The 23,629-nt window shown below is 34.8% G+C and overlaps 2 protein-coding genes across 2 annotated transcripts; one reads left to right on the top strand and one right to left on the bottom strand.

Moving 5' to 3' along the window:
- The first annotated feature begins 438 nt into the window (after positions 1-438).
- On the top strand, positions 439-4,247 carry LOC121972163 (EEF1A lysine methyltransferase 1-like). Its single transcript, XM_042523827.1, has 4 exons — positions 439-851; positions 2,347-2,505; positions 2,800-2,881; positions 3,926-4,247. The coding sequence occupies exons 1-4, from the start codon at positions 528-530 to the stop codon at positions 4,075-4,077; spliced, it is 717 nt and encodes a 238-aa protein (XP_042379761.1). The 5' UTR covers positions 439-527; the 3' UTR covers positions 4,078-4,247.
- Positions 4,248-4,907: 660 nt separating this feature from the next.
- Positions 4,908-22,831, bottom strand: LOC121972162 (zinc protease PQQL-like). The gene is made up of 21 exons (XM_042523826.1): positions 22,390-22,831; positions 20,348-20,594; positions 20,146-20,271; positions 18,669-18,806; positions 18,393-18,530; positions 17,966-18,223; positions 17,696-17,833; positions 13,808-13,877; positions 12,348-12,561; positions 11,449-11,554; positions 9,406-9,639; positions 8,455-8,619; positions 8,224-8,373; positions 8,048-8,139; positions 7,753-7,834; positions 7,598-7,681; positions 7,378-7,494; positions 7,173-7,283; positions 7,017-7,097; positions 6,646-6,840; positions 4,908-5,323 (listed from the first exon to the last, which is right to left on the bottom strand). Exons 1-21 carry the CDS (start codon positions 22,602-22,604, stop codon positions 5,246-5,248), a joined length of 3,039 nt encoding a protein of 1,012 aa, XP_042379760.1. The 5' UTR covers positions 22,605-22,831; the 3' UTR covers positions 4,908-5,245.
- Between the last annotated feature and the right edge of the window lie 798 nt (positions 22,832-23,629).

Here is a 23,629-nt window from a genome sequence, read left to right as displayed (position 1 = left end):
TATGCCATAAACCTAACTGGTCTATTGCAATCGCCAACCACCACGAGCAGTAATGGCAAGCGCAGGGTTCATATTTTTTTTTCTTTCAAAGTTTATAACACCACACAGAGGGACGAAGGGAGAGAGACGGTGAGAAGACGTGTATCCGAACCACAAATTATTTTTCTATTCTACTTTCGGTTTGGATGCTTGGAAAAATGTGTTTGAAAAAGGCGGTTGCCAGGTTAGCCAGAGGGGTAATCTGGGGATTGATTTTGGTAAACTCCGTCTTTTGGTAAATACAAAACTGTGATGCGTTTTTTGGTAAATACATTAACCGTAGTACGTGTTTTGGTAAATTGCCGAATAAATTGTGTTGAAAATATAAATTTTAAAATACTCTGGGCCGAAATGAAATATGTTTACGGAGAAGTAACATTGCGAGTTTTATTCCTAAAATGCACCTGCTCTCGCTCCTTGAAGAGAAGAAAGAAACGGCGCGCTGCGGTTTGCGGCGCAACGCGTGCTTTCCTAAAATATCCACCGAAATGGAGAAGGCGTCGATCGCGAACCCCGCTGCTCACCAAGCGTGGAGCGAGGAGGATGACGATCCTCCGGCTCTTAGCTCGCATGCTCTGCAAGCGCTCAGGGAATTCCTCAGCGAGCAGTCCTCCCTCAGCGAGGCGGGAGGAGGAGAAGGAGGCGGCGACTCGGAGGAGGTGAGGCTGGTGACTGAAGACTGGAGATTGAGCCAGTTCTGGTACGACCGGGAGACGGCGGAGACGCTCGTTGAAGAGATCAGGGCTCTGCATCGGTCAACCTCGTCGCCCGTCGCCTGCATCGCTTGCCCTACGATTTATGCTTATCTAAAGGTCGGTTCCCCTTTCGCTAGATGATGGTATTCCAGTTAAAAATTGAACTTTTATCGTGGACAATGATAGATTTTGATTGTTTGATGTTGATTTGTTAGTACGAGAAGTATAATTATAGTTTGGTTGTAGTATGTTACTGACATGTTTTTTTGTGGGATCTTATATTGTTATATGAGAAGTATAAATAGGCATTTATGATGAATTTTTACAACAAAGAAGTGCTTATGATGGAAGTTTTTCGCAATTTGATAAAAGATGAGACTCCATTGTGTTAACTTTTTCTTTGAATTTGCTATCTTTCATGTAATTTGAGCCGTTTGAGAATGATGTTTCTTGGTATGTTTCTCCTTCTCTAGCTGGAATCGGTTTCTTTATAGAGGAACCCAAAAGAAAAAAAAGAAGAAAACTATCATCTTTTTATTGTATATATATACAATTTACCTTGGAAAAACCTAGAAGAAAGAAAGAATTATAAGAATTAATGCATCAGGGAGAGGGAAGTTTTTTTTTGGAGGTGTTTGTATGTAAGCGGCTCAACCTTAACACCACTAAGAAAAGCTAAACCGCCATAATTTGTTAGATTGTGCTTTAGCATCAGATAAATTTAACATTGTGAGAGGGAAACAAATGAATCAGATCTCTTCCGATCTCCTATTAGAGGGAAATTCTGGGTTTGATGTAAAGGCACTACTTTCCCTCCATACCCACAACAAGATTCTTTCATTCCCTTCTCGCGAATCTCCCTTGGATCTCCTCTTTATTCTCTCACCTTCTAAAGCTTCTCCACTTCTGCACTTTGTTTCTTAGCTCCTAGGCTCCAAGCTTTGTTGTTCCCTCTCCCCAACTAGATAATAGAACCAAAACCCTTTAATCACTACCTTGCATGGTCATCCTGTCTGTCCTCTATAAGTGATGCACATGCTTGCTAGTTAGGCTCATTGGATGGAAGTGGAACCAAGCTGCACCTCTAGTTGGCACAATCATGTGCACTCGTCTTCAATAGCAGTCGGGTGTGCTCAACAGACCTTCTTAATGATGGTTTACTAGCTAACAGCATTCACCATCAAAATTTGTCAACCTTTACATCAGTTTTAGTTATATGTGGTATAATACTATTAGTTCCACATGTGGTATCAAGTGCTATGACATAGTCATATATACAGATACAGTTATTCTCTTTTAACTATAGTACTACAATTTTATCCACCTCAACTAAAATTATGCAGATTTTATGCTGTTGCTTACTTGTAGTATTTTTTTTATTCAGTTAATTTGAAGGAAAGTAATAATAAGCTGCAAAAACAGACTCTTTATCATATTTTACTAGTAGCACAGAATCTCCTAATCATATTATTATTGAATTATACTTTTTAGTTCCATATTGGATTTTGAAAAGGGGAATCAACCTTCATATGAAACCATTATGCTTGTCTTTGAAACATTATTAATTTTCTAACTCTAAAATTGCTACTCATTCTGATCATTTCTTTTTCAGAAAATAGATCCTAGCATCCCAGCAAAATTGCTTGAGTATGATGAACGATTTGGACAATATGGTAGTGATTTTGTATTTTATGATTACAATCAGCCAGAGGAGCTGCCTTCATCATTAAAACACAGCTGTCAAATTATTGTTGCTGATCCACCTTATCTGGTAAGCAAGAACATGGAATTCCAGTGCAAGTTTATAGTATATATATTGAAACTGTGTAAGTATGTCGTGATCAAAGTTTCCTTTGTCTAAATCATTCCTTCAACATCTTCGTAAACTTTTCTCTTTACAACAGATGTTTGAGAGGTCATTATCACATTTGTCTTGGTCATATTGACAGTTCGGCTCTTTTACTTTGTATGCCAGATTTTCATGATTGGATTTTTGTTTGAATGATTTGACTACTTGATCTCTGCAGTAGTTAACACATGTTTTTAAACACTTAATTTGCTACAGAGCAAGGAATGCCTAGAGAAAGTAGCCCAAACAATTTTCTTACTGGCCCGCCCAGATGATTCATTTTTGCTGTTACTCACAGGTAATTATAACTACTTGCCTTCTAACGATACTTTGTATTCTTCTAGTTTACTGTTATGCTATCTATCTACCCTGAAACTGCATAGATTTGAATATTGTGTTTCTTAAGCAATTTCACCATGCCTTATTTTTTTAGTCCAAAAGTTTTCATGTTAAACACACCTATGGTTTGGAAAGAAACAAAGAGTCTACTGATTGCTGAAAGAATAGCTGAAAACATTTAGAGTTCAAAATGGCAACTTGTCACTCAATTTTCTGTTCAACGGAAAGCTGAGTTGAATATTCCTAGACATGAAGTATCTAATCCCCAAAAAGAATTTCATGCTCGTCGTATTAGGATGTATGCTTCCTAAGGTCTAAGAGCATAGTAAATCCATCGAGATAATCCATAACTTTTCAGTTCAACTCCATCATAATATTCAGGAGCTTGTTACTTTCCAAAATATAATCCTTCTTCGAAAGCACATAGCACACCTTCAACATTAATAGAAAGTGTATTCGTTAATGTTTGATTTTTTTTCCAGAATATATAAGATGTTAATTGACTCAGTCCCTTAACTTCATTATTGCCTTCTCTTTTCTTTTTATAATTGTCTCTTGGTTGTAATCGGGTGATATGTAAAATATATACATCATATGTCATCTTCATTTAGAATTGCTAGAAAGCCGCTAAAAATGTCCGTATAATGAACTAATCATCTCTCATGCTGGCAACATAGACTTTATTAGTGTCTTAAAGATTTGTGCTGAGTTTGGTATAACTGGCATCAAATGTATTTGGTGCTGATATTGGTCTCTGTAAATAGCACTATAATTGTATTTCCAGTACAATTAATGATATCAGCTTTGTGAGAAAAGCTATACTGAATTACATTGTATCATGTGGTTATCTTGCGTTATTTTTGAATCTAGTAAAAAAATCAATTAGATCTGCAGGTGAGCTTCAAAAGATGTGCCATTTGAAATTGGATTTCCATCCCTATTCATATAAAATTCGATCATTGGCGCGTTGAATTTTCTAAATCTTTGTTGTGTTCATGAGCAGGGGCCATTCAAAAGGAGAGAGCCGCAAAGCTACTGAATGCACACCCTTGTGGTTTCAAGCCTCAGCACGCCAACAAACTCGGCAACGAATTCCAGCTCTTCACAAATTATGATCCGGCTGGAAGATTGGGTGGTTGGGAGAAAAATGAATAAGCACGTTCTTAACTTTTTTGTTCTTGTTTCTGAAATTATAAAGTCCATGATTTGCTCTCTGGAGCTCATTCCAGATCCCTTATGGTTAGTCTTTCTTTGCATTCTGGAGCATTTCTGCTATATACATTGACCCTTTTTTTGCCACACGGATTGATAGTATCTATCCTTCATGGTAATTGCTGCTGCTAGATGGGGACACTTGTTGATCGATTTAAATCTCCTAAGGGAGTGGGAGGACGATGATCCTTGTTGTTTCCACTCTGGCTTGAGGAATCCAAATTAGAATGGCAGTGCTTATTCACTATTGACATATAAATGGGGGACCCAAATAGAAACAATGACATTTTTTCGAAAAACTACTCGTAAAGCATCTATTGTCAGCTCGCATATAGTCATATATACTTTAGACTGCCTTCCTTCACTTTTTAAGAGTATTACACTAAAGAGACTTTTCAAAGTGTCATGAATGTCCATTATTACTAGAAAATTTCATTTCATTCTCTAAAATTTACATATATATATATTTTTTCAAAATCTCTCAGTTTTAAAATTGTTAAAATAGTTGTAAAATTTGCTGAGTAATATAACGAAGGAGAAATTTCATTTAACAGCCCAGAGTTCACATATCTTTTTTAAGACATTCCTCAGTTTCAAAATTTTTTATAAAAAAAAACACAAAATTGTCCAAACTCAGATTTATTCATACCGTGCTGACCACATCATCATTCCATTAAGTGAATTAACGATATCAATAAGAGCATAATGAAAGAAAATAAAGTTTCACGTTTATATAAATCCAAGTTAGGCCACTCTAGCTTAAAACATAGATATGAAGTTGTTATCAAACTGCAAGTTTTCTATTTTTCATTCTGTAATCGATAAAAAAAAAAGTAAAAGAGGGATAAGTGTACAAGAGTATTGATGGCGTATTGATGTATTTAAGACCTTTCAAACCTTCAAATATGCAGACAAAAGAAAAAAAAATGAAACAATAAACTTTGACATGCTCATACAGGAGAGGACGACAGCACCTACAAAGTCGTAGTATGGATTCAAAACCCCTCGTTTTGCCCATACTAAGTGTTAAACTGATCAGCTGGAATCGACAAACCTGCAGTTTTCGATCTTTATAAATTTAGTACTGACCAGTGCAGTCTGGAAGTAAGTTTCAGGATTTTAAAGCACTCCGTGAATATCTCCAAAGACTTATGGCCAAAACCAATGCACCTGCAGCCCCAGCCAAAATCTGCAAAATTGTACCAAATTAAACTAACTCGGTTAATGAGATCCAAGTGACCAAACAATTAATCATTCATAGCATGATGGTATTGAATTCATGCAGTTGAGAAAACTGAAAAGTCTATCTTTGAGTTGAGAATGTAGAGATGAAATGGATTAACTGAAAACTTACGGGATGAATCAGTTTAACAATTTGGCAAAGATCTGCAGAAACGTCCCAGAGTAGATTAACTCAATGAATGAGACTAAATTCTACTAAATCTACAAAAATTTGTCATGGGGTTTTCCATAATAGGGGTGGACGAGGTCCAGTCCAACGATTTGGTAAACAAAAAGTGAAACCAAATTGAAAATTAGAAAAACTACTAGGCCAATTCAAAGTTATATAGCTATCATATGATGACTATTATTTTCCTAATTCATTTGCATGTGGCAAATGGCGATTCGCTCGCCCCCAGTGCCCCTGCCAACCCGTCCCTAGACCAACACGGAGAAGATAAATCATGGGTGACTACTAACCATTAGTGCAAGCGGCCAAGGCATAGGGGAGGACATGCTCGGACGCGCCAAGTTTCGACCCCAAGACCTCATGTGACAACACTCCATGCCTCAACCACTGCACCGCCCGAGGGGACTCCTAATTTGTTTCCATGTATAATAAGATGGTAGATGGATAGCTTCTTGGCACTCATTTGTTGAATGATTCTTCCATCTTCTTATATGGCTTTGGCAAGCAGAATTTCTAGATAGCAACTACCCCAGAAATAATCAACAACTCGTATTTGTCTCAACTATCTAGTAGGATTGGGCTTGATTTCTCTCATTTTATAATACCTAATTGTCCAAAAAAAAAAAAAAAATTGTATCCTTTCTAGTAAACCATATTTATCCATCTCATCATTCTTATCTCCGCAACATTAGCTCTTTGTAATTGTTTGCTTCCTGATAGTTCAACACTCCAATACATAAATCATGGTGAATTAACCACAAAAATTCTTCAAGACTAATAGGAACATGACAATCACATAAAGCTCCAAAATCATGTCTCCATTTCAGCCACTCAATCTTCATATGGAGAGGAGATTTTGAAGAAATGCATTCAGGCTTTGGATATTTACTGTTAAATGTCTCAAGGAAGCTGCATAAACTCCTTCAAAGAAAGTTCGAGAATATAGCGAGACAATACAGTACCATAATAAGTCATGTGAAGAAGCATGGGTATTTAGAATTAGTATCCCATAGTATGGAGAAAAGTTATGTAGAGCTTAACATGAAAATCCTAGAAAAACAACAGAAAGAATTTATCTGCAAGTTCAGAAAATGCCAAACCTTTACATCTCTGCCAAACCCATTGGAGCTCAATAGGAGCAAGGACTTCAAAACTTTCAGGCAGGATATCTGCGGCATAAGAATAACTACCGTGTATTGTTTTTTGGATGGAAAAGGCAAGATTTTTTGTAGTGCCAATTTCATGGTTGAAGGTGTCAGAGTTTTCCTAACTTTAGTGCGCCCTTCATCTTGAATCTGCATAACCAGTGGGTTAAGACAGTTTATAGAAGGGAACTAAGATGGTCCAAGATCAACAATAACCAAGATCACAATGGAGAAAAATAACAAGATAGAGTATTATAAATGGTAATAATTGACAACTAATGAATTAAATCTTGTAATGGATAGTAGGATCAGTATACATTGCATACCTCGAATGACTCACATACATCTCCCAAATATGCCCTTGACTGATAACTACGGAGTATTCTGTCTAACCAATAATAATTTTCCTGCAACAATTCCATAGTATTTGTTGATACCCATGATGCTAAGTAATATTGGTTGAAATGATATTGTAAACCAACCTGCAAACCATTTTCATGTGCTCGTTGTTCAATTTCTAGAACAGTTGATATGTCCTGTTCAGATGGACCCTGATTCTGTAGATATAATATCTCCTCCAGTGCTAGATCAACCTGAAGAAAGTATTACACGAGTTAAATAAGTTCAAGAAAAAGCACTTGCAGTACCTCCCTCTACAACATATTCAAAAGATAACGAAACACCTACAAGCTTGGATGAGATGTCTGGATCACATGAGAAATATACACTGATATCACCTCGGACATCTCCAGTCCTCGAAGGTTTATTACCACCCAAAAAGACTGTAACATTCACAGAGTATATCTGAAGCATCAAAAGGGTAAGTAAGCCCAACATCTTCACAAAAAGAAAAACACCAAACCAGCTAAAAGTCTAACGGATGAGTCTTAAATGGTAGACGAAATACCTGCCCATGCTTGAACCGAAGAACTTGCATAATCTTTGTCTCTAAGAGTTTACTCAGAAATCCAACACAGTGAATCTCTTCCATCTTCAGAACAATGAAATGAAATTCAATTAAATTGAGTTTACAGAGAAAATTATACTTTGGAGAATTCTTACCATTGATATACTTTTTAGCACCACTGGGAAGGCCAACTGGACGAAGCACTGAGCCTCCACCATAGGACTGTGGACTACCTCTCTAAGTACCAAGAAAGTCAACAAGTCAAAACCTAGTGGATAACGATGCTTGATTACAGGAGAAAAAGACTTGTCAGTTTGTCATGCAAATATATTTGAAAAGTTATTGAGATGCAAAATCATGCAAGGAAAATGCAGTCAATCTTGCTTGTACGCATTTTATAATTCTAAGAGAATGAAGGGAAATACCATTTGAAGATAATGATATACTAACCTAACGATTTTAGCTGGGAACTTAAAAGGCAAGCCTTTAAGATCATCACGGTTGAATTTTAGAACTGGCTCAGAAGGCCTTGGTACTCCACCCTGCATAGAGCAACAAAATTTAAAAAATAATAATAACTGTGACAGTGCCACAAGCTGATGTTGTATAAAGTGTGGCACTCTTACCAAATATTGCAACACTAAAGGAATGGAGATTGTTGGATCAAATTTTCCAACAATAACAACAGTAAAAGTGGATGGATCCTTAAAGCAGTCATTGAAATATTCACATGCTCTGATGGGGTTCACCTTCTTTAGTTCACTTATTCGAATTGGCTGCATCAGCGAGTGGAACATCATGAGAGAATATATCAAACATAGAAAAACGTAGAAGGGAAATACTGCATTTATGCATACACGGAAAAAGTAAGAATTCCCATAATTGATTTCTCGTAGGCGATTGGTAAATGCAGTGTATGGGTCCCTTTCTTGGGCTCGAATTGCTTCTTCTGTCATTTGCATTACTATTTTAACTTCTTCTTCCCCTGGAACAACTTTTCTAGTGAACAACTGATAAACAAGCTGCACATGGAGTACAACAAACATATGAGATGTATTTTACAGACAACAATATTTAATATAATTGTTTCTAAGTAAAAAACTTATTGGCAATACAAACTTGACCAAAACACTAACAAATACCATGACCTCTGTATTTTTGTGTTATTCTATCATAATTGAAATGACAGTAATCAAACTAACACTTTCCCCCATGACAAATATGGCCAGATTAACAAGACCAGAAAAATTTGGAAATAAAATTTTAACCATAGAAGTTAATGATTCCAAAGAGATACATTTGGCCAAATGCTCTTCTACTAATTGTATCATAATTATAATATTCTTGGAATAATATGGATCTCTATTGGGACTAAAATTTCACTAGTAATCCGGATAAAGCACCAAGCAAGCAAATTTCTTTATGCAACTATTTTAAAATATAAGATAATACTAGATAAAAAGAAGAAAACTATCACAGGCATAATCTCAACTGTGCAGACAAGCTTCTAATCTTGTATGCTAGAATAAAAAGAAATGCCAATAAATAAATAAAAAAACATGGCTTATATTATGTCATATTACCAATTAACTAACAGAAACTATCTCTCCATTTCGATAAAGCAATCAACAAACTGTTTATGAAGAAAACTAATAGTCAATATATAATAGTTGAAGAAACCTTGACTTATCTAAATGCTTGCATTTGAAATTCATGAACAAATTTGATGCGCATTCAAATTAACAGCTATCAAGTCTACACCTAAATGCAAATTATCAAAATGTACAAAGAACCCAAAAGAATCAAACCTGCAATGCAGTTTCTAAATCAGTAGGTGAACAATCACCAGAAAAAGTTCTCATATAAGCTCCAACCTTTGTGCTGACTTCAGCTCGCTTACCAGCAAGCATATCCATTAGCACAGAAGGCTTATAACCAAAAATACCAATTTCCCCAGAAATAGTGGATCCCATTGAACAAGAAATATACTCATCTTCTGGCAATTCAGATAATCCACCATATGAAAAACCAGTGAAAATAACCTGATTAAATAATAATTATAGAAAAAAGTTAGGAAAGAGTAAAGAAAATACCGAATAACCTAATTGAAGATTTATTCTGCAAGTAATAAAAAACAAAAAAACAAAATTAAGTTGAAAAAAATGTAATAAAAGTGATATGCTTGTATGGATTTGAGAAATTAGACAATTTCCATAACACGAGTAATCACCCATTAAATGGTATTGAATAATCAAAATCTTTTTCATGAAGTTTTAAATCATATCTTGTATGAATTTGCTCTTACACTATGTTTCTTGTAAAATGCCAAAGACTATTATTTGATAAAATTTTCTAAATATTTTTTGGACATTCAAACAAATAAATATATAACTGATTAATTTAGAATATCTGATAGAGCAATACACATAAGTGAGACCAAGATAGAACTCAATAGAATTACTAACAAACAATATGGCATACAGCAGAGAAAGGTGAAAACATGCTTGTACTGAAAGTAATATCCGTCTTAAGAGATGATGAAATGAGAGATGTCATACTGCATCTTGAACATCTATGGTATATTAACTAAATAGCACGAACCCTCAAATTAGAATTGTTATTCTTAATTATTTAGCTAAGCAACTTTTTTTTTATCTTCTCCTCTTCACAATTCATTAGCAGAGGTATTTTTTTTTCATTAGAAAATTAGACGTAGGGTCTAACTAACTTTTTCACTTACCAGACTTTCTCTAGTTTATGTAAAATCTTGGACATAGATCGTATTTATACTCCAACTTGAGGACTAGCAATAAAGATATCAGATTAATAGGGTAATTCGTCTATTAGATCTAGTCTCACATTAATTCACATTAGTAGTTCAAGCTTTAGAATTTTATCAAGAGTCAGTGTATAGCTGTGTAATGGTTGCCAACAATGATAAGCAATAATATTTTCCATGCCCAAATTCTACAGAAGCTATATACCAAATAAATACATTATTAAGAATTAAACCCAATCAAGAATAGCCACAAAGCTATTCATATATCTCGAGTTAGTTGCCTCAGTTACATGGGCATCAATTAAAATATATAGAACAGAAAACCTGAATCAGATGAGCACTTTAATCTATATAGTCTTTCAAAGTTGTAAAAGAAAATAATCTAAAAATATATAACATGCAAAAAGATCCACTCCATGAATTTTGTGCATGGTCATATCCCCAGTAATATCAATTATTATTGTAAGGTTTTCTTTGGCCTGCCTTAACAAGGCTTTGCTGATAACCTTCATTAAGTCAACTTGTCTGTGTTTTCTTTGAATATGTCCATACCATTTTAACTTAATTTACTTTATCACCTCAAAGGACTATAGATACATGTTTGCAAAAGACAACAAATTGTTTGCATATTTACTAGCAAATCTACAAATTGGTTTCAATGAAAATGGAGAAATTATTGGTAATTCATAATCCTGTTAAAACAACAAGAAAAATTATGCCTGAACTTTTTTTAAAATATGTTCTCAGTTTTTTCTACTGACACTCGTACGCTTTCCTGGTTAGAAAACTATAACATGCTAATGTTCATTCTACACATGCAAAAAAGTGTAAGAAGTTTCAAACATGTATGTCCTACAAGAATTTAGCATGATGTCAAACTCAAATATTTAGACAAAATTCAGAGATGACAATTCCCATCTGCAATCGAGTTCCTGGGCACCATCGGTCTAATCAGTTATTTGATGGTTATTGCAGATGTAGTTTGATGACCATCCTGAAGACAGTACAATATGATCTGCCCCTAAAATTGAATGTAGTAGATTAGAAAGCCAGAAAGTAGATTGACCACTACCTGATCATCGAGAAAGTCAGTATATTTATAGCAGACCTTCATTCCATTAGATAAAAGCAATTCAGTGACACCAATACTTGAGAACTCTTTCTGATTTATGATGCTCCTGGTGGGGAAAAAAATGACTTTTCAGTGAGTGGAATGAAAATTATTGATAGAACATTTTGTCAAAGCCGTATAACATCAGTAAAAAAGATGGTCACTGATTTGAGATAACACAAGGAAATAAATGTCAAGAAGCTTAAATGTTAATACACAGTGGAGAATTATAAACTTTCAAAAGCATGTTAGCATAAACTTTCAAATGTCAAGAAACTCATGCCAAGGCTTGCAAAGATGAATCAAATTTGAAGGTGTTTCATAGATTTGATCATGTTTGCTCACAAATTAAAGCAATGATGGCATCCCAAAAGCAACTATTATAAAGAACTAAAACTAAAAATAAATCAGAGTGTATACTGTACCTTAATTCATACATCATCACATAATTTATAGTCCAAAAAAAGTGAATAAGGCAAAAATATTTCAAAACAGACGTTAGAAGAGCAATTTGTAACTTTACTCCAGCTCATTAGTTGACCCGTGTCTATAGATGATCATTTTAGATTTCTTATAATCAGAAAAAAAAATCCTAAACAAAATAAAGCAAGTTAATTCATAATCTACAGGCATCTAGTATCAGAGAGCACTCTCCAAAGAACGGGTCAGAGTAGCCATGGTAGAAGCTAGAACACTGCAATTTGAAAATACGAGATCCTACCATACTAGCATCTATTTGACCATCCAAACACACTTAGACAGTGGGATATCCAGTAAAAATAAAACAACTAAAAACAAAGTGTAAGTAAATTAAGTCAAAAAAAAAAAAAAAAATCACAGCCAGGACGGTCAGTGCCTACCCTGGATTTGGTTTCTCTGCAACAATTTCTTCCGGAATATGTTCATCGTCCCATGGAGGTATTTTTCTTTCCTCCTCCAGAGTGTTGACTTTCAGTACAACAGCCCTAAGGTCATCTAATGTAGCACCAACTCGAGGCTCAACAATTTTGATGACACAGCTGCAAGTTGTACAGAAGTTTGCAGCAAATTTTGATACCTCAGCCGTAGAGATGTCTGTAACATATTTATGGAATGTTTTAAACTAAGGATAAGATGTATCAAAAAGAGGCACTACATAAAGAGGCAGCAAAAGAATCACTTCATCACAATGCAAGCATCAGGAGATGCATTCCAGATATAAATGAATGCATGGCATGTCATCTATCACCAATGAAAATTTAGTGGTTTCCTAGAATCAGAATAGGTTCCAGTAGATAAATGTTACTGGGATTTCAAAGTTTAGAGGGAAAATTCATTTCCTTTTGTTTTCTAGTATATTATAGGACTTTGCATAGTTTAAGACTTCATAAAATATCACCAATGTATTTGGATAAAATAATGTCTTCCTTCTGTCAAACTCAATAATCTGTTAACATCATACACAACAAAATAATACATCAAAAATGAGGCTCATAAAAAGTTGTTCTAGTTCTCAAACATACTAAACTTAGACTTTAGAAATTATTCCTCTGATTTTTAAGAAAAGCATGCACATGAGACGCACATGATTAATCTTTCTCAAAAAGATGTTAGAAGACCTCATGAGGCCTAAGGCTCATTTCTCAGTAATCAAAACTTGTGCAGGCCATACTGCTGCAACTTGAAATATTTGCACCGTCAGTGCCAATATCAAAAAATGCAAGCTATAATTGTCATCATAAAGGATAGAACACCAACTATCCACAAAGGTAGCATTCAACATGAAATTAATAATAGTGAGAGAATAGTTGGAGTGAACTTTCATGCAAGCTTGTAGAGAATGCAGTCACAGGATATCAGAAAAGACCTACACCTACACAGCATTAATGATCCAGAATTCCAGATTAACTATGGTTTTATCTTACGTGCCACTTGTCATTGTTTGTGCCTCCAAAAAATCAAAACCACTAAGCCATCAAAATGAAATATTATGTACAAAATTAGAAAAGTAAATACCATGCACCAGATGATAATTCACTGTTTATATATTCTTCTTCTGTTCAACAATTATAGGATACCATTAGCAGAACCCTTAACAGTTATTTGTTGGCAATGGTGTCCAAGCTACATTATGGTTATGCAATGTATAGGAAGATGCAACATGTCAATAAGAAAAAAAAATGAGGCATGTTGGTGCCATGAGAACTTTGCAAAAGATGAATTGATTAAAACAAATAAAGAACAGTTTGACAAAGGAAGTAATGACATGAACAGTAATTCACTTAATGACTAAGGATACAGAAATATGAATGTCAATTATGACTGTAGATGAACAGCTTACGAGGCAAAAGAGTCTTCTGTAGTTGTGCTTCATATTCAACACCAACAACAGGCTCCTTGCGAAAAAAATGCTGTAATTTCAACATGTAGCAGAAATTAGACTCCCTTGTGTGATAGTAATAAAACATGGATATATCATAATATAGAAGAAGCTTAGAGAAACAATTACATTAACATGGTTTGAATCATTGGGTTTGAAAGTCAGGCTGCCATCTTAATCTAATGCTAGCTAATGGCCAAATAATGCATGATTATTCTTGTGAAAGCCTCATTCCAATATATTTTCTTATGAAAGGTATGAATGGAAGAAAATCAGCACCTTTTTCCATGTCAAATAATATTAAGTTTGCAAAAGCATATATGTCATTGGATACTTGATTCATGCTAGTACCAATATAGGTCGCAACACTTTCCCTCATGAATGCATGAATATTTATGTATATTCAAGTAACTGAGTACTCTAGTTCCTTTATATAAGAACAAGGGAGATATACAAAATTGTGCAAACTATAGGGGTATTAAACTAATAAGTCATATCATGAAACTTTGGGAAAGAGTAATAAAAAAAAATTAAGAAAGGAGACCACGGTGACCGAAAATCAATTTGAGTTCATGCCTGGAAGGTCGACAATAAAAGCTATTCATCTTCTCATGTAACTAATTAAAAAGTATTGGAGCAAAAAAAAAAATCTACACATGGTATTCATTGACTTAGAAAAAACTTATGATAGAGTCCCAAGAGAAATTATACAGAGAATTATAGAAAAGAGAGGTGTTAGCATAACATATATTGAACTAATTAAGAATATGTATGAGGATATAACGACCAGAGTGAAGGCTTATGGTGTATGTTGTTTGCAGATGATATTGTTTTGATAAATTAGACATATGAAGGAGGAAATGTTAAACTAGAATCTTGACGAGAAACACTAGAAGTGAAAGATTTTATGCTTAGTAGAATAAAGAAGGAATATATGAAATTGAAGTTTAATAATATTAGACGTAATGAGACAGATGTTAAGATAGGATATCACGAGTTGTCTGGAACGGAGAGATTTAAGTATTTAGGATTATTTTTGCAAAATGATGGAGGGATTGAGAGAGATATCTTACGTAGAATACAAGCGGGATGGTTGATATGGAGAAAAGCGCCGAATATTTATATAATCATAAAGTATCTCTAAAACTTAAAGGGAAGTTCTACAAAATGACAGTTAGACCTGCTATGGTATATGACGCTAAATGTTAGACTATGACTCGAGCATATGAGCAAAAGATGAGAGTTACAGAGATGAGAATGTTAAGATGAATGTGTGGATATACGAGAATAGACAGAATAAGAAATGAAAGCATTAGAGAGAAAGTTGGAGTTGCATCTATTGAGAAAAAACTCCGAGAGACACGTTTAAGATGGTATGTACATGTAACGACCAATAAATGCTCCAGTTAGGCAATGTGAAACTATGACAAATACACACATCAAACGAGGAAGAGTTACAAAAAAAAAAGACTTGGTTAGCAATAATAAAACAAGATAAAATTTATTTAAGTATATATGATGATGTACTAGGCGTAGAGCCCAAGGCGTAAAAGGATCTATATAGCCGACTCCACCTAGTGGGATAAGACTTTGTTGTCGTTGTATTCAAGTAATTGAGTAACTCAACCAAATTAATAAGTCAACCCATACCAAAAGCATAGCATGGATTAACACTGATCAGATTGGTATATAATAAATCAGCTGGTACAAGCACAACCCAAAGCTCAGTACACTCTTGAAGGTCCTTCAAAAGTGTTAAAGTTTGAGTTACTTGTTTCATGGATTTTGCGATATAGGTTTAAAAACATATCATAGTTTAAACTTCAAAAATTTCCTAAGTTTCTAACAAGTATCAATGATTACCAATATCTTATTAGTGTCATGAGTTGTGAAAGCAGTCTTATGCAGGAACGAAAAAGAACTAGCCTAATCGGATGAGGCTAACTGTATATAAGGGCACTAGGAATGCATGGACGCAACAATATGGAACTAAAGAACCTTCATTTGCCACCATCAAAATATCTGGCAAAGCAACTCGTGGCTTCCCCCAATGCATCTTATAACAAAGGCAGTGACTGGACTCACTTCAAGCAAAGATCCAATGTCATTCCTCCCAACACAGAAGAATGGATGGCAATGGTCGGATTTCATATCCTCTATCCCCATCCTCATTTATTATATGTATCCCTATCCCGATATTCAACTTTCATCCTCATACTCGTTGGAGGATCGGATATTCATACCCTATCCAAATATCATATTACCACCTACAATTGCATTTTTTCAAATTTGAATTATTTCGATGAAGCTATGGATATTTACCCAAATATCCTATTACCACCTACAATTACATTATATATATATATATATATATATATATATAATCAGGTATTCAGGTCGGATATGGATAGGATTCTACTAGACCCGCCTCCATACCCGAACCGAAAATCCCCATACCCGATTATTTAATTGGATCCAAAAAAATCCCTCCATACTCTCCTCTATTTGGGTCGTGTATCGGGTCCTCCATCGGGTTAGAAGGAAATTGTCATCCCTACCTAGAAGCCAAACATGTTCTTTTGTGAGGCAAGATGACTCAAGTTGCACCACTAGAGGTTCACCTGAGCCAGATCATCATGGTTCATTCGTCGCATATGAAATATAAGAGAGGCTCACTCCCAAAATAAAGAAACTTAAACTCTATGTCGTAACGAAGTATAAGTAGAGTGTCTTTCCTATGCACCTCACGATAACAACATCAACCTGGATGCAAAATCCAGCATAGTCCAAATTCAACATAAATTGGCAAAAGTGGAGATGGCCAAGTTATATATCATGATCCTTGCTGCTTTAAGCTTGAGGTAAACCTGTTCAGGTTATAATCCGATCGCATAGCTGATAAGCAAGTTGACCCATTTATAATATATAAATATTTAATTAGTTATTTAATAGTAATCTATATAAGTTATAAATATATAATCTAATAAATTAGTTATAAATATATAATATAATGCCATATATATTGTAATATATAATCATAAATTATATTTTTAAAGTTTTTATATAATTAAAAATAGTTGCAAACTTGCAATAGCATTTGTATTTAAAATTTGTTTTTGTTAAATGAGTTATGCCATTCAACTCATTTACCACCCATTTAATTATAAAGGTTGTGTTATATGACCCATTTACAACTCATCTAACCTCAACCAATTTAAGTGATGGATTTTAACCCTTTTATCAAATGATTTGGATTTAAGTTGAGATTAAATGGGTTGCGAGTCAACGAGATATGACCCATGTACCACCAACCCAAATTGCCACCCTAATTCTAAAAAGGAAGAAACTTAATTTAGTCACAGTTATTGTCTATATGTGTGTTATTTCTTGTTCTAAGACTCCAAAAATGGTGTTTATCATTTTTCCAAATCATAAAATCACAGTTATTTGCTTGTGACCTCTCTTTTATTCTTCTCTCTTTTTTCCCTAATTTTTCTACTCTTGCTTCTTTCATTCTTCAGTTAGAAAATAAACAAAAAATATCTTCTCTCGTGTATTCATGTTTCTAGCCATCACTTCATTGGAATTAATTCTCACATATTTGAATAGACTATTTTTGCTTTAAATCTGATGGAATCATGAACACAACACTCAGACAACTGAAGTCTTATCCAACAGTTGGGCAGCTGTCTGCATCATCTATCAAGCAACAAAGAAAATTACAATTTAAAATATTTGTACAGCTCTTAAACGATACTGGAATAAACCATTTACAGAATGCCAGGATTGGGTGGAAATAAATCAACAATGGCATAGATGGCATTAGTCAAGAAAGTCAAACATAATTACTTGCAAATACTCATCTCGCAGACTTGTTGACTGCATTTGATCTCGCTCTAAGTATGCAGATTCAATTTCAGACATCATCAGAGCACGTACGATGGATATTTCACGTTCAGAAAAACCATGAAGGCGTACCCTAGCAACCTGGTAAAAAGGTGATTAGAATACCATTTAAATAAACATATCAACGTACTTACCTATCAAAAATCATAAAAAGAAGAATTTCATTGATAAATTTAAGTTTTTCTATCTTAGGATGCCAAATCAATAATGCACCTCAATTAGCATTGCCTCAAGTGCCGCAACTGTCCCTCTTTCTCTGCAACTTGAGGTCATAATGTAAGCCTTTACAGGGCGAACAAGAGCATCTGCGGCAGAAGAGCAAGAAAAATATGGTGGATCTTTTCTGCGGGATATTTTAAAAAATCTCTGGTTTAAAGCACAATGGAACATGGCCTCTGCAAGTGAATCCCTGTAATCCTTGACAGTCTGCATCTCATCCACAGGCATCTTACAACTGACCATCACCGCAGACTGTTTTTAGCCAACAGAAGAGAAGGAAAACTATGAAGCATACTGAAATAAAATTGATTGGTCATCATAGAAGCATCATTAGAAACACAATTAAAATGCATAGGTGGATACCAATTCACATGCACGCATGTAGATATAAACAATAACTAAATGATTCAAAGACACTTACTCCAGCAGCTTCAGACTCTACAAGGCAAGAATAACGAGGTTCGTTATGTGATGGAATGGGGAAATTTGGTATATCTGGGGGAGGAACACTGCCACATAGCTTTTGCCCAAAGTGAAACTTTATCAACTCAACAACACTCTACAATGATGAGAACAAAAACTCAAAAAAAAAAAGAAAAATAACAGGAAAAAGAATAGAAAAGGGCTATCTTTCAGTGAACATTGGTCATTGTCCAAATTACAAAACTGCATGTGAAAAATTGTTAAATATAATGACCTGGGAATCAGGAAAATCACCCACAGCAACCACAGCCATATTGCTCAAGTGGTACCATTTTTGGTAAAATTGCTTAACAATTTCAGGAGTAACTGTCCGAATAACTTTTTCCAATCCAATTGGAAGACGCTCCGCATACTGCAAAGAAAATACAGATCAATAAGAATAATGTGGCAGCAAATATAAAGTATAAATTGGATTGGAAGACACTCCACATACTGCAAAGAAAATACAGATCAAATAAGAATAATGCGGCAGCAAATCTAAAGTAAAAAATCAGGTGTATGAAAAGTAATGAAGAAGTATGTAACAAAATGCAGTAGGCATTAGGAACCAGAATGAGTTTCCTGAGTAGGTTTATTCTTATAATTGATAATAGAATAGAGTTATACAGTGACTTAAGTATGTACTTGTTTTTTAAAACTTCTCAAACAGTCTGAGATTACTAGTACATGAACACAAGACAATGCTGTCAAGATGTATCCTACCTTGGAATGGAAAAGGGTATATAGATTTTGTAATCATAGAATCACAGCATAGGATCGTAGCTCCTAAAATTAATTAAATTTTTAAGAACTATATCTACCATTCATAAATTATTATATGTATTACCTTTCAACAGATAATATCAATATCTCATATTAAACGGTATAATTAAAATTACCCATATAGTAAATATATGAAAAATACAACGTAATTCCTAAAGTGTAACATCTATATAGCAAATAGCAATTACTCATAAAGTAAAATATGAAAAATACAATTTGATATATAAAATGTAACATCTATATAAAGCAAACAACAAATGATAAGTATAAGATGAATGACAAAGACAATTTTTATAAAGGATTCTTCTTCTTAGAGTTAAAAAAGAATCATATAAAATTGAAAATTTTTGTCTAATTGAATGTAAATATATTCTATCTAGTCAAGGTTCTTGAGTTTAAGATCCAAACAAGAAACTCTAAGAAAGCATAAGATCAAATTGTAGGTTCATAAGATGATAACCAAATTCAAATCTTACTTGGGGTCTTGATTGCTTAAAACAATTTTGATTTTAAGAACGCAGATCATAAAGTATGGATCGCAATCTTGACTATCATGGACTCATATATCCTACAATTAATAAAATGTTTAAGGACTATATTTATCATATGTATTATTCACTTTCTATATATAGTATTTACATAAATATTTTAAACATTGTCATATAATATCATGGAGCACAGCACAACTATGAAGTAATCTTATAGTATGAAAAATCCAACATAATTCCTAATGTGTTTCATCTATATATAGCAAGTAGATACTTCCAAAGATTACTGATAATTATAGTTAAAAAGGATTCATTTACTTGGGTCGAAAATGAATATATAATTGAAACTTTTCTTAAATGATATAAAGGGGAAAACACTATTATTAGTTGATTGGACAAGTGATTCCATGTGCTTGGAGTTTATTAAAAGATATGTTATACCTTTGAGCCTTCAAACATTAGAATCCAATGTGCATCTTGCATCCTGCCCGTTGCATTACGCCCTCCTCTATATTCTTCCAGAACAGCACCACGTTCTTTTTCTAGATCCTCAGCAGAAACTCGAACCTAATAAAGCTTATACATTCTTAATCTTCGAAGACAATGGAATAGACAGCACTGAAGGCAAGGAATATGGTCAAACCTCTGAACTGAATTCTGCCAAAACTGATATGGCATGCGACAGAAGTTCAGGTTTATCAACCGGAACAAGCAATTCATATATGGTTTCATCTGAAGAGGTCAAAGCATTCTGACAAGCACCAAATTCAGCACCGATGCTTTCTAGGAACTTAATAATATCATGATTGCTATATTTTTTGGTTGCACTGAAAGCGAGGTGTTCAACAATATGAGCGACACCGCGTTCATCCTCATTTTCAAGAACTGAGCTGCCATAATGTCCAAAAAAATATCATTAACTGTGTCCAGAAAGTAAAATGTAAAAGATTTCAATTAGGAGTAGAAAGCCTAACTTAGTTATCACTAGAATAACCAAAATAATCCAGCTTGACAAGAATCCTCAAAAGAAACCTTCCAACGTTCCATTATAGTCAAGATTGTGATCCAGATCTTACAAAGATTGGGATGCTGAGTAGGACCTAAATTGAGCTAGGATCTTATAAACCTATGATCCAATCTCATAGTTCCTATGTAGGATCTCAGTCCCAACAACCTTGGCCAAATAAATACTACATATTGAAAATTAATAATATGTAATATGTTAATGATAAATGTGAAATATAGCTGTAATATAGATGTTATAAAATTAGGATCTTACAATCCCAGGATCTATGCCTAAAGACCTCTTCCAATTCCTCCATATTTTATACAAGAAGCTCAAGCACATACGTAATATGCAGCCCCTTTAAGCCGTTCTAGTGCCTAGGTGAGTTCATATGTGGGGGACGGGCCCTCAATGCACCAAGAAGGGAAAAAAAATGGTTTGGTTATTTTGGTGAACTATAACTTAATGAGTACTTTTATTATTTTTATCTGCTAAAGAAGGTTGGTTCTTGTAATTGTGAAACACTAAATCAAGTTTTTAATGTGGTAACATGGAACTTGTAAGTTGTAGCTTAAATATGTGTTTGCAAGTGATAAATGTTTTAGATATTAATTATATGCATGTTACCAAAAAAAACCTATTTTACATGGTATTGCTATAGTATGTGTTTGCATTGTATGATTGCTGTATATGCTTTCTATGCAGAACTAGGAATCAGATGGATTGATTAGTATATTCTGTATATTGTAAATTAGTTACTTTTATGATTTATCATTATAAATATTTTGTGTTTTTAATATCAACTGCATATGCATTATTAATGCATTCAGTAACATCTGAAAATTGCATGGAACTGATTTAGATGAGTTGAAGTGAAGAACATTCAATCAGGGACAAGGTGTTAAAAAGTTCATATTTTAAAGTTGTGGCAATTGTGCATTGATGTTTGAGATCAGCCATGGCTCGTGCTGACTCCTTGTTCAAATATGGCATTCAGTAATTAGGGCAACTAAATCAATCTATGGCCAAATTGTACTGATTGAAGTTGTATTATCACTATGTATTTACTAGGAGAATATGAGCATTTTGGATTGTCAACTATACGCTATTCTGTTGGTACTTGAGAATTGTTTTGTATGAGTGGACGAGTCTTTTCAGATTAAAATGCTTTTAGGTGGAGGTCACTTCATGACTAGCGTGATGCAACCACTTTAGAATAAGCACCAGATAACTGTGATAGCGGAACCTGGATTTTGATAGGGGAACAGGCGTCTCCACCATCACTGGGACTAGCGTGCCAGTTTTATGGATGTATAGAAGTTTTTCACCCTTTGGAGAAAAGAGAAGCACAATCAACCAAGATATGTAAATCGAGGAAACGTATATTGAAGGAACTAGTGGATAGGCCACAAATTGGAAGAGTTAAGTGATAATTCGAATAAATGAATATATCCCATGCATGAGAGAATCTAAAATTCTAAACAGTGATCTACCTGCTTAATTTAACCAGATACCCTTCCAATCGGTAGGGATAATCGAGGGCATTGCTGATTTCGTCAAAAGTTTCCGATATGAAAAACTCTCTGAGTTGTTATCGCGCCATGACACGCGACCCATAGTAAAATAACGGGTTCGTTAATCGATCAAAAAAGCAGTAGATGGATCGGAATCGAACTCACCCGACCTTGACCGCTAGAGCGAGAGCGGCGCGCATTCGGGGCTTGTGGTTGCAGCGCACGTAGTAGGTGAGGCCGTTGTCGAGGACGCCGTAGTCCACGCCGACGGGCTTCTCAGCGAGTGGCTCGTCCATGGTGAGGCTGACCAGTTTCAACGAGCGGAACCCCTGCCGACGCATCCCCACCGATGAGGGCGCCTCCGAGGGGAGCAGATCCATCGAGAAATCGCGCTCTCCGACCTCCGATCTCAGAACGACCAACCACCTCCGCCGCCTCTCCGATTGCGTGGGGATGAGAAGCGAGACGGAGAACGACGCCGCCTCGGAGCCTTCGTCGTTTCCCTCGCTCTCGATTGTTCGCACTGCTCTCTCGCTCTCTCTCCCTCTCCCCGTTCCTCCGCTCGCTCTGGTATAATAGGCTTTGGTCGGGATCTAGGCATCTGGCTTCGCCCGTGTGGTCGTCTTGTCGAGTGTGAAAGTGCAAGGCGAGGGAGGGTCCATGCACGTGCCTCACTCACGTGCATTCGCTATATTTCTAACTCCTCGCTTTGTTTCGCTTCGAGCAAAACCACAGGTAGTTTTTTTTTCCCCACGGATGACGTAGTATATTTTAACAAATTTTTAGATTAATTTTTAAGAATATATTTGATTGGGTAAAAGATCTTTATTTATTTGTAGGTATTTTATTATGGGATCAATAATACTAAACCGTCTGAAGGATTGATATCATCTTCTTCTCTAATTTATAACTCTTTTATTTAGAGATTTGTCACTTGCGTTTGACTTTCTTTTTAGTGTCTCTTACAACAAGTTTGATATATTATAAGGTTAACCAGATAAAATATATCACGAGTTTTTATGTATACTCATTTATCATATTTAGATAGGTTTCATTTAGTATAAATTTTACAGAAATTTAAGCATGTGGTTGGATCGTATTGCATAATTGTTAAATAGAATCCCTGGATTTGTTCGATTTGATGTCTGTTCCAGTTGCCTGTCCATTTCGGGCACTGAACTCCATGGTCCAAAGTGATTAATGTAAATTCAAGGTTGAATCTGAAATTTAGCCTTATCTGTTAAACTAAAACTAACGTAACCGGATTGGGATTCCTCTTGGAGTCCGTCCCGTGAATTACCCTGCGATGTGGCCGTTTATAATTTAAGAGCAATAGTAAATATTTAAATATGTTTTTTTTTCAAAATTGATGTAATAATATGTATAAAATCATGTAACTCATGTT

Source organism: Zingiber officinale, chromosome 4A (assembly GCF_018446385.1).
Source record: "Zingiber officinale cultivar Zhangliang chromosome 4A, Zo_v1.1, whole genome shotgun sequence".
Taxonomy (NCBI): Eukaryota; Viridiplantae; Streptophyta; class Magnoliopsida; order Zingiberales; family Zingiberaceae; genus Zingiber; species Zingiber officinale.
The sequence above is the reverse complement of the archived record's forward strand: the minus strand, read 5'-3'. Positions and strand labels throughout refer to the sequence as shown.